Below are 12,002 nucleotides of genomic sequence, written 5' to 3'. Positions count from 1 at the left end.
GGGTCTTTCCTACAGATGCTCTTTGTCCATCCAAGTTGCCTCTTTGCCTGGGGGGCGAGGGGCTGGTGTAGGGCACAGGGCTGGCCTTGCCTGTGGTGGGAGTGAGGGTCTCTCCTTCCTCCTTGCCCCTTGACTTACCCTCATGTCTCTGGCCTCTTGCTAACAGTTGTTGAAGCTGTCTCAGAGATGTGTGGAAACCGCTGAAGCTGAGCAGTCTCAGATGCTATTAATTGAGGAATCCCAAGAAATCCTGATGAACTCTCTGCCTGGACCCCAGGTATCCACATCTGCACACATGCTTACACCATTGCTGGTGAGTTTGCTGTGCTCCAGGAAGGCTGAGAGGAAAGACAGGCTCCATAGGGCGAACACACTAGTGATTGAATGTGTTGCTTCCAGTGCTTGCCTTGTTCAAAGCTGCGAGAAAGGTCTGGGGAGAGCCCAGAGGTCAAGACTTGTCTCTGCTGAAACCAAATTTTATGAAGGGCTTAAATTGATGGAAAGATAGTCATTTGGAAGGATGTCAGTCCAGCTCTGCTTTGTGGGAGTGCAGGTAATGGGAAGTAGTTTCTAATTGCTTGATTAGCCAGCACCTCCAAGGAGACCATCCTTTTCATCCACAGTTAATTGCGGCTTTTACCTGTTGTTCAAGGACTATTTTGCCATTTGCAAGAAGCCTCCTGCAGCCATACTATAGTGGAACTCATTGATTGAGCAGGGCAGGATACATCAGTGAGTTGACTGTGATTTGTAAGCAAAACACGTGTGGTAGAGGAACCTCCTGTGCTGTGGTTTGTGAAGCAGGATGCATTTTTACAGATAGTGATGCTTGGGGGACCCAGCTTTCTGTTTTTTCTCCTTGGATTCCTACCTTTTTACCTGGCATGACACCAATGGTGTGCTCTAAGAAAGATACTCCTCATCTGAGAAGTCATTGTCCCTGCAGCAAAATTGTGGCTAAATAGAATGCTGCCCTTTGTCCCTCTACCTTAAATTGCTCCGAAGGTTCCCAAAGTGTTTTCTAGATTGGGTACGTGAGCTTTATTCATCCACTGTTGAAATGTACCCATGCACATCTGGGAGCATGGTCACTGCAATGATGCACAGGAATGCCACATGACCATTTGACAGGGAGGAACAAAAATTGTATGCCCATGTGAACCTGCCATGGAAAAGGTTTAGAATGAGACTGCAGCAAGGTGCTAATCCCCACAGCCAGAGACTTCCCTGCCCTCGAACTGTTGGAGTCTGAGAAAACACAGAGGGAATAGATGAGACTCCTCTTTTTACTCCCATTTCTGTACACACTCTTGGTACAGCATGGCAGTCTTTGCTGTGCCAGCAAAAGGGAGAGACAAACTGGTTCCCTTCCTTCTGGAACTCTTGATTAGTATTTTAAACTCTGGCAAGACATATGCTTACTTCTGTTTTGCAGAACTATTAAAACAGTGCCCAGCCCTGTGGGAGAGCAGCTAGGCCTTCAATAGGCTGTTGGGTATTACACTGCATGTCCTACAGCATCCAAGTTGTTCCCAAGGGAATATGAGCAACTTCTTTTGGTAGCTGGCACCATATGTTGCCCTAGAGAAGGTTCGTTTACCCTGATAGATCACAAGGTCTTCAGGTCACGATGCTGCAGATCCTGTTATGGCCCCAGAAAGGCTCTTCCCAGGCTGGCAGTGTTGTCTAACCCACCCAGGATGCCAGGACACGTGCCTGCTTCCTCCGGTGTTGCACAGCCTTGTGGTCAAGTGTTAAGCCCACAAGCACTGATGTGTGGCACAAGCAGTGCATCGTTGCTCTCATGGGGGCTGTGGGACTGATGCTGAATGGTTCTGCTGAACACCCAGATCTCCTGTAGCTTGTGACCCTGGTTCTGTCCCTAAGGACCCTGCTCGAGCAGTGCTGTGCTGGGGTGCTTGTGAAGTTGGCCCTCACGTACATCACTACCAGACACAGGGAAACTAGATTTAGGTCAGCAAGGGCCTCTTGTGCCTGCTATGGATGTTGTGTCCATCACAGGAAATCTCCTTCTCCTGAATGACGTTACCCACCCTCCATTTCCCCCAGAGTGGAGGCTGGGCTGTGGTGTCACTCCTGTTACTCTGATGGTGTGAGGGGCTGGGAAGTGGGACAGGAGGATTTGGCTTTTCTCCCACCCCTCTCAGCCTCTCTCAGTTGGCCCGTCAGGGCTTCCAAGCAGCCATCAATAAAAAACATATTTGTATTAAAACTATAATGAGGAATAAAAAAACTTCACATTTTTTCAATAACTTGGGATATAAAAGAGAGATTTTTATCAATTATGAAAAGGATTTTGGCCATAAAAAGGTAATTTAAAGAGTCTGAGATGGATGGCAAATAGCATTAATGTCACCCAGAACAAATGGGCCCGCATTACTCAACTGAAAGGCAGGAGCAGCTGCCTGCGCAGGTCCCGCTGCTGCTGCAGCCTCTGCCGTGGTCGCCCTGCCCTGTCTCTGGTAAGAGGTCCCAGTCGCTGGTGGATCTCAGTGTGGCTGCCTCCACACCGAGCCCTCGTGCGGCCAGTGTTTGCCCAGAACCTCTGCTCCTCTGCCAAGGGCAGATGGGGAAAGCAAACAGGGACCCTTGTGTGGCTCAGGTGGTCCACCTTGCTCTGTCCCTTGCGTCCCCGCTCACTCCATTTGCAAGCCCCAGTGTTACTGACCCTTAGTGTCACACCAAGGACAACCTGGTGTCCTTATTGCCAGGGGAGCTTTGGGACAGGGTGTACTCCCTCCTTCTGTGGGTTTTCTCTCCGCTCACAGCTCCTGGCTGAGTCCTGCTCATGGGTGCTCTAAGCCCCATTGCCTAAGAGAGGGAAGGTTTTGTGGATAAATTAGAGGATAATCTCTTCTGGCTTCCTTCAAGTTAATAAGATTTACAATACAGGAGGTTGGACAGTGGATTTTCTGAAGGAGTTTTTGGAGGGCCTTCTGTAGAGAAGTGAAAGATTTGAGATCAGAGAATGCAATGGGGAATGGCCTGGTAAGGAGTTCAGATCTGCATGCTTAGTGACATTTTTTTCTTTAATTTACAAATTCTTTAGTTACCCGGGAGTTAATGTATGATATACCTGCACGGAATTTGTTGGCTCACAGTGTCTTGTGTGTAGATGGTAAGGTCTACTTAGTACAGTTTTATCAGTTTTGATGACACCTGAAGTGTTGCTCTGATGCAAATAAATCTTGGCTGGCAATGCACGCCACAGCTGTGTCAGGCTGTGGTCAGTGTCCACGTCCTGCGGAGGTGGTGGACATGCTGCACAGCAGCGCTCTAGCCATCAGCAGAAACTGCCTCTCAGCACATCGGTAACCCTTCCAGTTCCAGACAATCACTGGAAATCCGGGATTAATAGTCCTTATGTGGCCTTCTTGCGTATGGAGATTTTCTTTTTTCGAACATGGTGTGTTTGCTCACATTTGCTCAGCAATCTCTATGCATTTGTGACACAACGGGATCTGGGCAGGGGCAGAAACAGTGAGCTGCCGTGTGGACAGACTGGCTTCTGTTTTAAAGCCTGCTGCTGATACACTCAAGAATATTCTTACTTGATGTTCTGATCTAGATGCAGGCTGGGTTTAGTATGCCTGATTTTTCTCTGAGGGAGCAGAGAATCCTGTCCTCTGCCTGCCCACTGATCTTTTAATATCCTACTTGATTCTGCCTGGTTGGTATCTCCTGTTTTCTTTCAGAATTTTACATCTGCCTGGTTACTTGGCTCTTGACCCATTGAGAACATGAAAACATGATGCAGTGAGTCTGGCGACTTTTGGCAATAGGTTATTTGTAGATGAAACAAATGACATAAGATGAAATAAGGAGTTAGAGGGCCTGACCTCAACATATCTGCATTTTCCTAGCACACAGAATAGACACAGCATTTTTATGAATTTTTAAGATGTACAGTGATCTAATAAGCTTTGTTTTATGGCACTTCTGGGATCTGTCTGAGAGACAGCTCCTGATTCCATGGAAGGATGCTGAGCTATAGAAAGCACTTCAACCGTGCCTGCAGGTTTTCCTCCCCATGAAAAAGTTGCTTTGAGTGAGAACACTGGAAATTCTCATGGGAAAGTGAGAACACTGGAAATTCTCATGGGAAGCCTCACACCCAACATGCTTTTGTGTTCTGAGAAATTAAGCAAAAATTGGGATCTAAGGGATCTCAAAGGTCTTACCACTATTAGTTAGCAAAGTGTATCAGTTCCTACTAGGCTGGCCAGCCTGAGAGAGAGGAGGTTTTTGTCATGTTCCCTTTGGAAATCAAGTTATGTTTGTGAACGTTAAGCACATTTTGCATGTATTTTCTGTAAGATTTGCAGTGCTTTGGTTTTACAGGATGCATGGTTTAGAGCCGAACCTGTGAAGCTGTCTGTGAGAACTGAAGCAATAAACTCACATGACCTACTGCTTATGCCAGGAGAGCTCAGCTGAAGCAAACCCATGAGCTTCTCCCTTACAAAGCACACATAACCACTCCATCTCAAATTGGCAAGTTCTTGGAAGAGACCATTCAGCACCAACCTTTCCAAATTTCAGATGATTAGTAGAAAATATACATTAGTTGGCTCATTTCAGATAATGAATGAAACTGAGGTGGTATCAGTTGTGAATGGAGAACAAAGCTAATTTTGACAAACAGCGTATTGGATGTAACTGATTGGTTCAGGTCTATTAACTGTTATTCCCGTTTATCAAGAAAGGCTAGAAAGAGGCTATAGCAATTAAAATTAGCAGGGCATGTTAAGAGGGGTTATATTAAGGAACTCTCTCCGTGTAACTTTTGGTGCCTTGTCCTGTGTGAACTGCTAGTGTCTTTGCCCTGACTGCCAAGAAAGCCTCTAAGCCCACACCTCCTGTCCCAGGTTGTCTTTTGCCCTTTGGACCATAAACTGACCTCTTTCTCTTCTTTTATTTTTTTTTTCTTCTTGTTTGAAAGAGTTGTGAGGCTGTGGTTCTTAATGGGATGTCCTGTCAAAGGCCTTTGCCAATCCCTTGCAATCCTCAGGACCAGCTCAGGAACTGCAGGTTGACTGCTCCAAGCTAAACATTTGGGACACTGTGGTTCTCAGTGAGTGAGCAGGGAAGAAAGGAAGTGTATGGACTGCACTGGTTCTGTGGGCCTTATCTCTCTGTTGACTACACAGCCATAGCACGCTGATGACAGTGTGTTGGGTTGAGCATCTCCGGTGACTTAGTGTCCTGTACCCAATGAAGGAGGAGGTGAAGCCTGACCAGTAGCAGGATCTGGGCTACTCTCTCCTGGCTTTGCTGTCCATGGGGCATGTCTGGAGTGGATCTCAGTCCTCATCCCTTCCTCGGTGAGGTGGCTCCCCGGGTTATGATGAGGTGTTTTGTGAGATGGGTGCCCCTGCTTATATTAGAATCCACCAAACTGCTTTACCTCATCCACAGGAGCCTAATGATTTTGAACTATAGGAAACAGAGCTAGATACCGGTTAGTGTTTAGAGGCTCCCTGTCCTGTTCCTATTCCAGAGGCTGACTCTGTTGCTGCATCTGTTTTTGAGCTGCATCAGCCCTAGGCAGGGAGGCAGGGAAGCAGGGCAGTTGGATCTGGCTGTAGAATAGTGAGTTGCTGGATTGCTTGGAAATGTATGTGAATTAATAAAAATTAACCCCCTACCTTTGTTTCCTTGTCCCACTTTTCTCCTTGTAACAACCTCTAGTAGTACACCCTGGGGGTGCCAGAGGAGAACTTATGTTCAAGGTGGAAAACAAACGAGCTTTTTCCCCACTGCTCCCCAGACTGGCAGCCCTTCCCTTTGTAACGCTTGTCACCCTGCAGTGGCAGCAGCAATGCTAGGCCTGTAAGTGTAGTTGATTTATGTTAACTGTTGAAACGATAATGTTTAATCTGTAAAGTGCTAATCTATTTTTTATGTTGATTATGAATAGGCCAGCTGTGCCTACTTTCCTATTCATAGAGTTTAGTGAACAAGCCCATTTCACAGGCTGGGTTTGGAGGGTGATTTACATGAAAGCAGACACTGCTTTAAGGAGAGTAAATCAGCTGAGTTACACCACCAAACCAGGGACCTGGCAGCCCAACAAAAAGATCTGGGGGCAAGGGAAAAAACATGGGAGGAAGAGGAGGAAGAGACAGATAACAAATAAACTGTAGAAGGAGCAGATGGATCAGAGCAGATACATGAAAAGTAGGGGAAATATGGGCAGGAGAAGAAAGGAGAGGTTGATGTTCAGAGGAGAGATTGACAAAACGAAAGCAGGAAATTATGTGGCTGGCTTAGCATAGGACTTTCCTCTTTGGAGAGGAGAGAGACCTCTGGGATCCAGGATTTGTATGACTGGTCATTTAGGGGATGCATAGAACCCCTTCCCAGCATGGTGCCAGTGATGCTCTTGGCAGTGTCAGCTGTGGATTTAATTTGCTGTGGAGTTGTCTCTCTCAAATGGCTTTTCTGGATCTCTGTACATTTTTTCTGAGAGTAGGGCTGCATAGGATACAAACTGCAGGGTTCCATCCAGATCTCTTTGTAAGTTATTCTACCTCTACTTCTCTTCAGTCCCTGTACCTTGTTCTCTGTGGTGTGGACTGCTGTACAGCTGTGCCTTTTGCATTGACTGGCCTGCCAGGTGCACTGGTATTTTGGTATCCCATCAAGGCACGCAACTGGCTTATGAGCTTTATATCTTCAGCAGGGCTTTACTACCTTTTTAGCATCTTTCTTCTAATGTAGTGACCTCATTATATCCCTTCCTTGATACGAATTCAAGAAAGGGAATTCAGGCAGGGATGCCCACATCTGCCATACTACTTGTACTTCCATGTCCACCTCAGATCCTCATTCCTGCTTCCCTGTCCTATTACTCGGAGGCAATGCTGTGCTTCAATAAAACTTTGTCATGCTTGCATTGATGTAATTATGACCAAAGTCTGAGGAAGGGACATAGCTGGGCAGAATCTACCTGGGACGGGCCTTTGTCCTTTGTGTGTTTTCATTGTACAGTGTCTCTGTACACCCTGGTGACACGCTGCTGGATTGTGCAATGCTCCTTCTGTCATTCCTGCTCTTTGTCCCAGGCCTAGAAACAATTTTCCCTCATCCCTTTCTGAGGAGAGACATAAAGGCATTCCACACAGTACTCAGAAGAGTATGCCTCTCTCTCTCTGTTTTAGGAGCTGGAGTAGAAGGGTCTGTCAGTGTAGCATATACTCACATATATGCAGTGCTGTCCTGCCAGATAAGTACCCTGCAATGCAGCCCTCTGCTCCTCTGCTCACACACACAAATTTTTCTCCTGCCCCTGTTCTTCACTTACCTTTCAGTGGATGGAGGATTTTGCCTACCATTCCCCACACAAGCTGTTCACACAAATGCACTGCCCCACGTCTCCTCGTTGACTCTGTGCACAAACCCTGGCACAGCTTTGCTACTGATCGGGTACTTGTAGCCCACCTCTTCCAAACATCTGCCCCCAGACATCCCCTAACTGCTCTCTACATAGCCACATAAACCTGCCCATAGATATTTCTCCCCCACCACTCCTTCTCTCATGCACTTCTCAGAGCCCACAGGCTTTCAAAGCTGAATCAGAGACATTTGAGATGAGGCACAGGTGATATGTGTTCCCGAAGGTCCCTATATATCCTCAGGCTCTGGCAGCTGGTTATTTCTCACAGGACCGCTGCTGTTGTGCATGCTTAGAGCTGACAGGGCCCTTGGGGCATCTCTGCAGTCCTCGGCAGAGCCTCCCCTCTGCCTGGCTGTGACTAATGTAGAGCCTATTTGTTGTGGGTCCATTGACCCTTTCCTACTCAGGTTTCAGCCAGTGCATGGCAGGGGTGTGTTTATGTGTGATGTCAAAATGGTCTTGGAAATTCATTTGCCTCTGGGTACTTTCTTAAATCTTACCTTCTTGCTTAACGTGCCAACTGGCCCCACCTCTGTGGCATTTCTTCTTCTCTGTGGCATTTTGGGAGAGGTTTCATCTTGAGATAAGAAAGATATATTTTTTTTTTTTTTTTTTTTTTAACACTGAGAACTATCAATCATGGGAACCACCTCCCCAGGGATGTGGTAGAGTCCCCATTGCTGGGGGTTTTCAAGATGTGATAATCACATCTAGGCTCCCTCTCCCATGAAAAGTTAGACCAGATGGACTCTTTTGAGGTCCCTTCTAACCTGAGCTGTTCTATGATTTGATGATTCTTTCCAAATGTGCTGTCTTTGCAGCAGGCTGCTGGCTTCTATAGGGGTGATATGTCATTTGGGAATATGTCTACAGGAATTCGATCAAGGAGTTCTGGATGTGTTGCGGACCCCCATGTGTCTTACTATGTGTGTGGCTCAAGAGAAATGGGAACTTTTGCGGCGGACAGGGGGAGAACAGTTGGATTGTTGTCACCTGTCACTTGTGAGCATTAGTACTCGATGTCTAGTACTAGATTCAGACCTGGCCTGGAAATGAGATCTGGAGGGAGGTCAATGTTGATCACAAGGCCAAGGCTGCAGCCATGCTTGGCAGAAAGTTGGTGACATTGTCCATTGTGATGAGAAAGGAGACAGGAGGGATGGTTTGAATGAGAAGATTAGGAACCGTGCTTTAGCTTTGTTGAATATGAACAGAGAGATGGCTACCTGAAAGATGTCTGAGAGACAGACTGAAATTGTAGTTTGGCTGTAGAAGCAGGCAGAGGTAGAACTACGAGTCACCAGAAAGGAGATGGGAATTTTATGTGAGCTAATATTCAGATCCAGTAGTGGGGGTAGGGTCTGTGAGCAGAGCTTTGTGGAACATCTCCAGAAAGCTGGGAAAGGGATAAGGAAGCTGCTCAGACACACTAACAGAGCAGAAGACTGAGGAAACTGCTCCCTTCCTTAGGAACTACAGGGATGTTAGTGCTTTCAGCTCTATTGCTTGGGAACTGAAGAGCTGCAGAGAACACAGTAAGCCTCAAAGATATCAGCAGAAAGGGGCCACTACTGCTCCTCCTGAGCCATGGAATTAGAGTCCTTTTGGGCAGATGGGATGCAGAAGGAAGTTTATTGGCAGCAGAGAGTTGTCTTCTGCCCTGCTCTCGCTGCATACTGGTATAACAAGTGAGAGCCTCCTTTGTTAGCAGGGGCAGAAAGAGAAAGAAAGAGGCAGTGTGTTTTAAATTAAAACACAAAATATGTCTGGGAGTGGAGAAGTTGTGTGCTCTTGAAAGACTGTGATTTCAATCTGTCTGAACGATTGACAAGTGTGGTTCCCTCCTCACAAACAGGAGACGTAGGTGAAGTAATATTTCTCCAAAACGACAGAGAGAAAAGAGTGAATTTAATGAGCATTGTTCAAGTGGCAGACACTCAAGATGAAAGAGCAAATTAAGATAAAGGGGTGGGGGGAAGCATTTGTATGTGTAAGGGGAGGGCGGGGAACACGGAACAGTTGGAGCATCTGCCCCATAGCCTGCACTATTGGAGGGAATAAGTAGCTCACAAGTCACTACTTTCAGCATGATGGAATGGAAGGAAGTTAACAGGAATATATGTGTGTATGTGCCTCAGCTTTGCTTTGGTCTGTGCATAGACTATAAGATGCTTGTATCATTCAAAATAGAGTGCGTGGTGACACTATTTACCGTGACTTTGAGAGATTATCATTTTCCACCGTCTCTGTCAACACAAGGGTAGTTGCTGGTGGACTCTGGTTTGACTCTCTGGATCAGAAAACACTGGCTGCTGTTGGAGGTCAGTCACGTACAGACTGCATTGTGGAAGTGGTTTAGGGTAATGGGAAGGTGACTAGCTGCACAAGATGTTTATTCTGAGGTGGAAAGAAGTGGGATGCTGAACAAGCCAGGTCATTGTGCTGATCAGCTGCATCTGGAAACAGGAAATGAACATTTTTCTCAACAGCCACATCAGGGTTAGAGGGACTGGTACTTTGTTATCACTCAGAGGAATCACGGAATCACGGAATCTTCAGAGTTGGAAGGGACCTCTAGAGATCATCTAGTCCAACTCCCCTGCTAGAGCAGGATTGCCTAAAGCACATCCCTCAGGGCTGCATCCAGGCGGGTCTTGAAAATCTCCAGAGAAGGGGACTCCACAACCTCCCTGGGCAGCCTGCTCCAGTGCTCTGTCACCCTCACTGTAAAGAAGTTTTTCCATGTATTTGAACGGAACTTCCTATGTTCTAGCTTGTGCCCATTGCCCCTTGTCCTGTCGCTGGGAACCATTGAAAAGAGCCTGGCTCCGTCCTCCTTAAACCCACCCTTTAAGTACTTGTAAACATTAATCAGGTCCCCCCTCAACCTTCTCTTCTCCAGGCTAAAGAGTCCCAGCTCTTTCAGCCTTTCCTCATAAGGGAGGTGCTCCAGTCCCATAATCATCTTGGTTGCCCTTCGCTGGACTCGCTCCAGTAGTTCCCTGTCCCTCTTGAACTGGGGAGCCCAAAACTGGACACAGTACTCCAGTTGTGGCCTCACCAGTGCAGAGTAGAGGGGGAGAATGACCTCCCTCGACCTACTGGCCACAGTCTTCCCTATGCAGCCCAGGATGCCATTGGCCTTCTTGGCGACAAGGGCACACTGCTGGCTCATGGATAATTTGCTGTCTACCAGGACCCCCAGGTCCTTCTCCTCAGAGCTGCTTCCCAGCATGTCCGCCCCTAACATATACTGGTGTTTGGCATTCTTCCTTCCCAGGTGCAGGACCCTACACTTGCTTTTGTTGAACCTCATTAGGTTCTTCTCTGCCCAGCTCTCCAGCCTGTCCAGGTCACGCTGGATGGCAGCACGGCCCTCTGGAGTGTCGGCCACCCCTCCCAGCTTGGTATCATCAGCAAACTTGCTGAGGATACACTCTGTCCCCTCATCTAGGTCATTAATGAATATATTGAACAAAATTGGTCCAAGTATTGACCCCTGAGGGACACCACTCGTTACAGGCTTCCAACTGGACTCTGTGCCGCTGATCACAACCCTCTGAGTTCTGTCACTCAGCCAGCTCTCGATCCACCTCAGGATCATCAATCCTGAGGAAATCATTGATTTCAGTGGTGCTTTCAGTGGTTCTTCCAGCTTCTCTACAGGGAAGTGAACTGGACTTGCAGCTTAAAATTATGATGCAGCTTCCAGCAGCAAAATCTTTCCTTTGGTAATGGACATTTTGGAAAGAAAGAGCTTCTTGGAATTTAATTCTGAGCATGGGATTATAGGCATGGGGGAAAGCTATCTCCATTGTCTGAAATGGAGTACTTTGACCAGGCGTAACGTTCACACTGCTGGGTGGGTTAAAGACTTGTTCTGAGACATCCCAGCTTTGCTGTTCTCTCTGGTTTGCCATGTGCTTGTGCTATAGAAGATGTTGTGCTAGTCCTGCAGGTAATGTCTGGACTCTGCTTTCCTATTATGCAGCGTGATATCTGCCTTATGTCAGAAGTCTAATGTGCAGTCTCTCTCCTTTCAGAGTGCTTTGTGAAACCAGCACCTGGACAAAGAACAGCTGAATGAAGCTAAGCATGGAAGAGGCTGTGGTGATGCTAATGGAAAACCTGTAGAACTCCAACTGTAGAAAGCATTGACTCTTAGGGTGCTGAGCTAGTCTGTTAATCTTAGCATCCTGTGTCTCTGGAAGGTAGTAGGACACCCAGTACCTTAATTGATGAAAAACATTTATCTCCTTGTGCCAGTCAGGAGGATGTTGGATGTTTCTGAGCCAGTTAGGTACCAGTCTGGCCATGACAATCCTTGCTTTTCTTGGGCTGAATATTGTTTGTTTGTGGGAGCCATAGGTAAGTGTCTCACCTTTCAGACAGATGGGAGATGAGGTCCACCTTATAGGTAGGGTCTCAGAAGACGTACATCAGCTCTGTCTGCTCCTTGCTGTTACTGCCTGTTGTAGCTGTCACCACTGAGATTGGTTTTGATCCAGGATGAGTGATATTCTCAGACAGTTATGCTTTGTCTTAAGGATTTGACTTTACTCAGGAAAATAAATGAAGCTAT

At 46.9% G+C, this 12,002-nt stretch overlaps 1 protein-coding gene across 4 annotated transcripts in view; it reads left to right on the top strand.

The window, feature by feature from the left end:
* Window positions 1–12,002, top strand: part of ADCK1 (aarF domain containing kinase 1) — a 91,874-nt gene that overhangs the window by 46,373 nt on the left and 33,499 nt on the right. For 3 of the 4 annotated variants that reach the window (XM_054199568.1, XM_054199569.1, XM_054199571.1), the window contains one exon: window positions 167–277. The exons of the other annotated variant lie outside the window; for it this stretch is intronic. In XM_054199568.1, coding sequence (XP_054055543.1) covers window positions 167–277 — 111 coding nt within the window. The remainder of the gene's footprint in view (window positions 1–166; window positions 278–12,002) is intronic. 4 annotated transcript variants of the gene reach the window in all.

Source organism: Rissa tridactyla, chromosome 4 (assembly GCF_028500815.1).
Source record: "Rissa tridactyla isolate bRisTri1 chromosome 4, bRisTri1.patW.cur.20221130, whole genome shotgun sequence".
Taxonomy (NCBI): Eukaryota; Metazoa; Chordata; class Aves; order Charadriiformes; family Laridae; genus Rissa; species Rissa tridactyla.
Note: the sequence above shows the minus strand (reverse complement) of the source record. Positions and strands in the feature narration are given on the sequence as shown.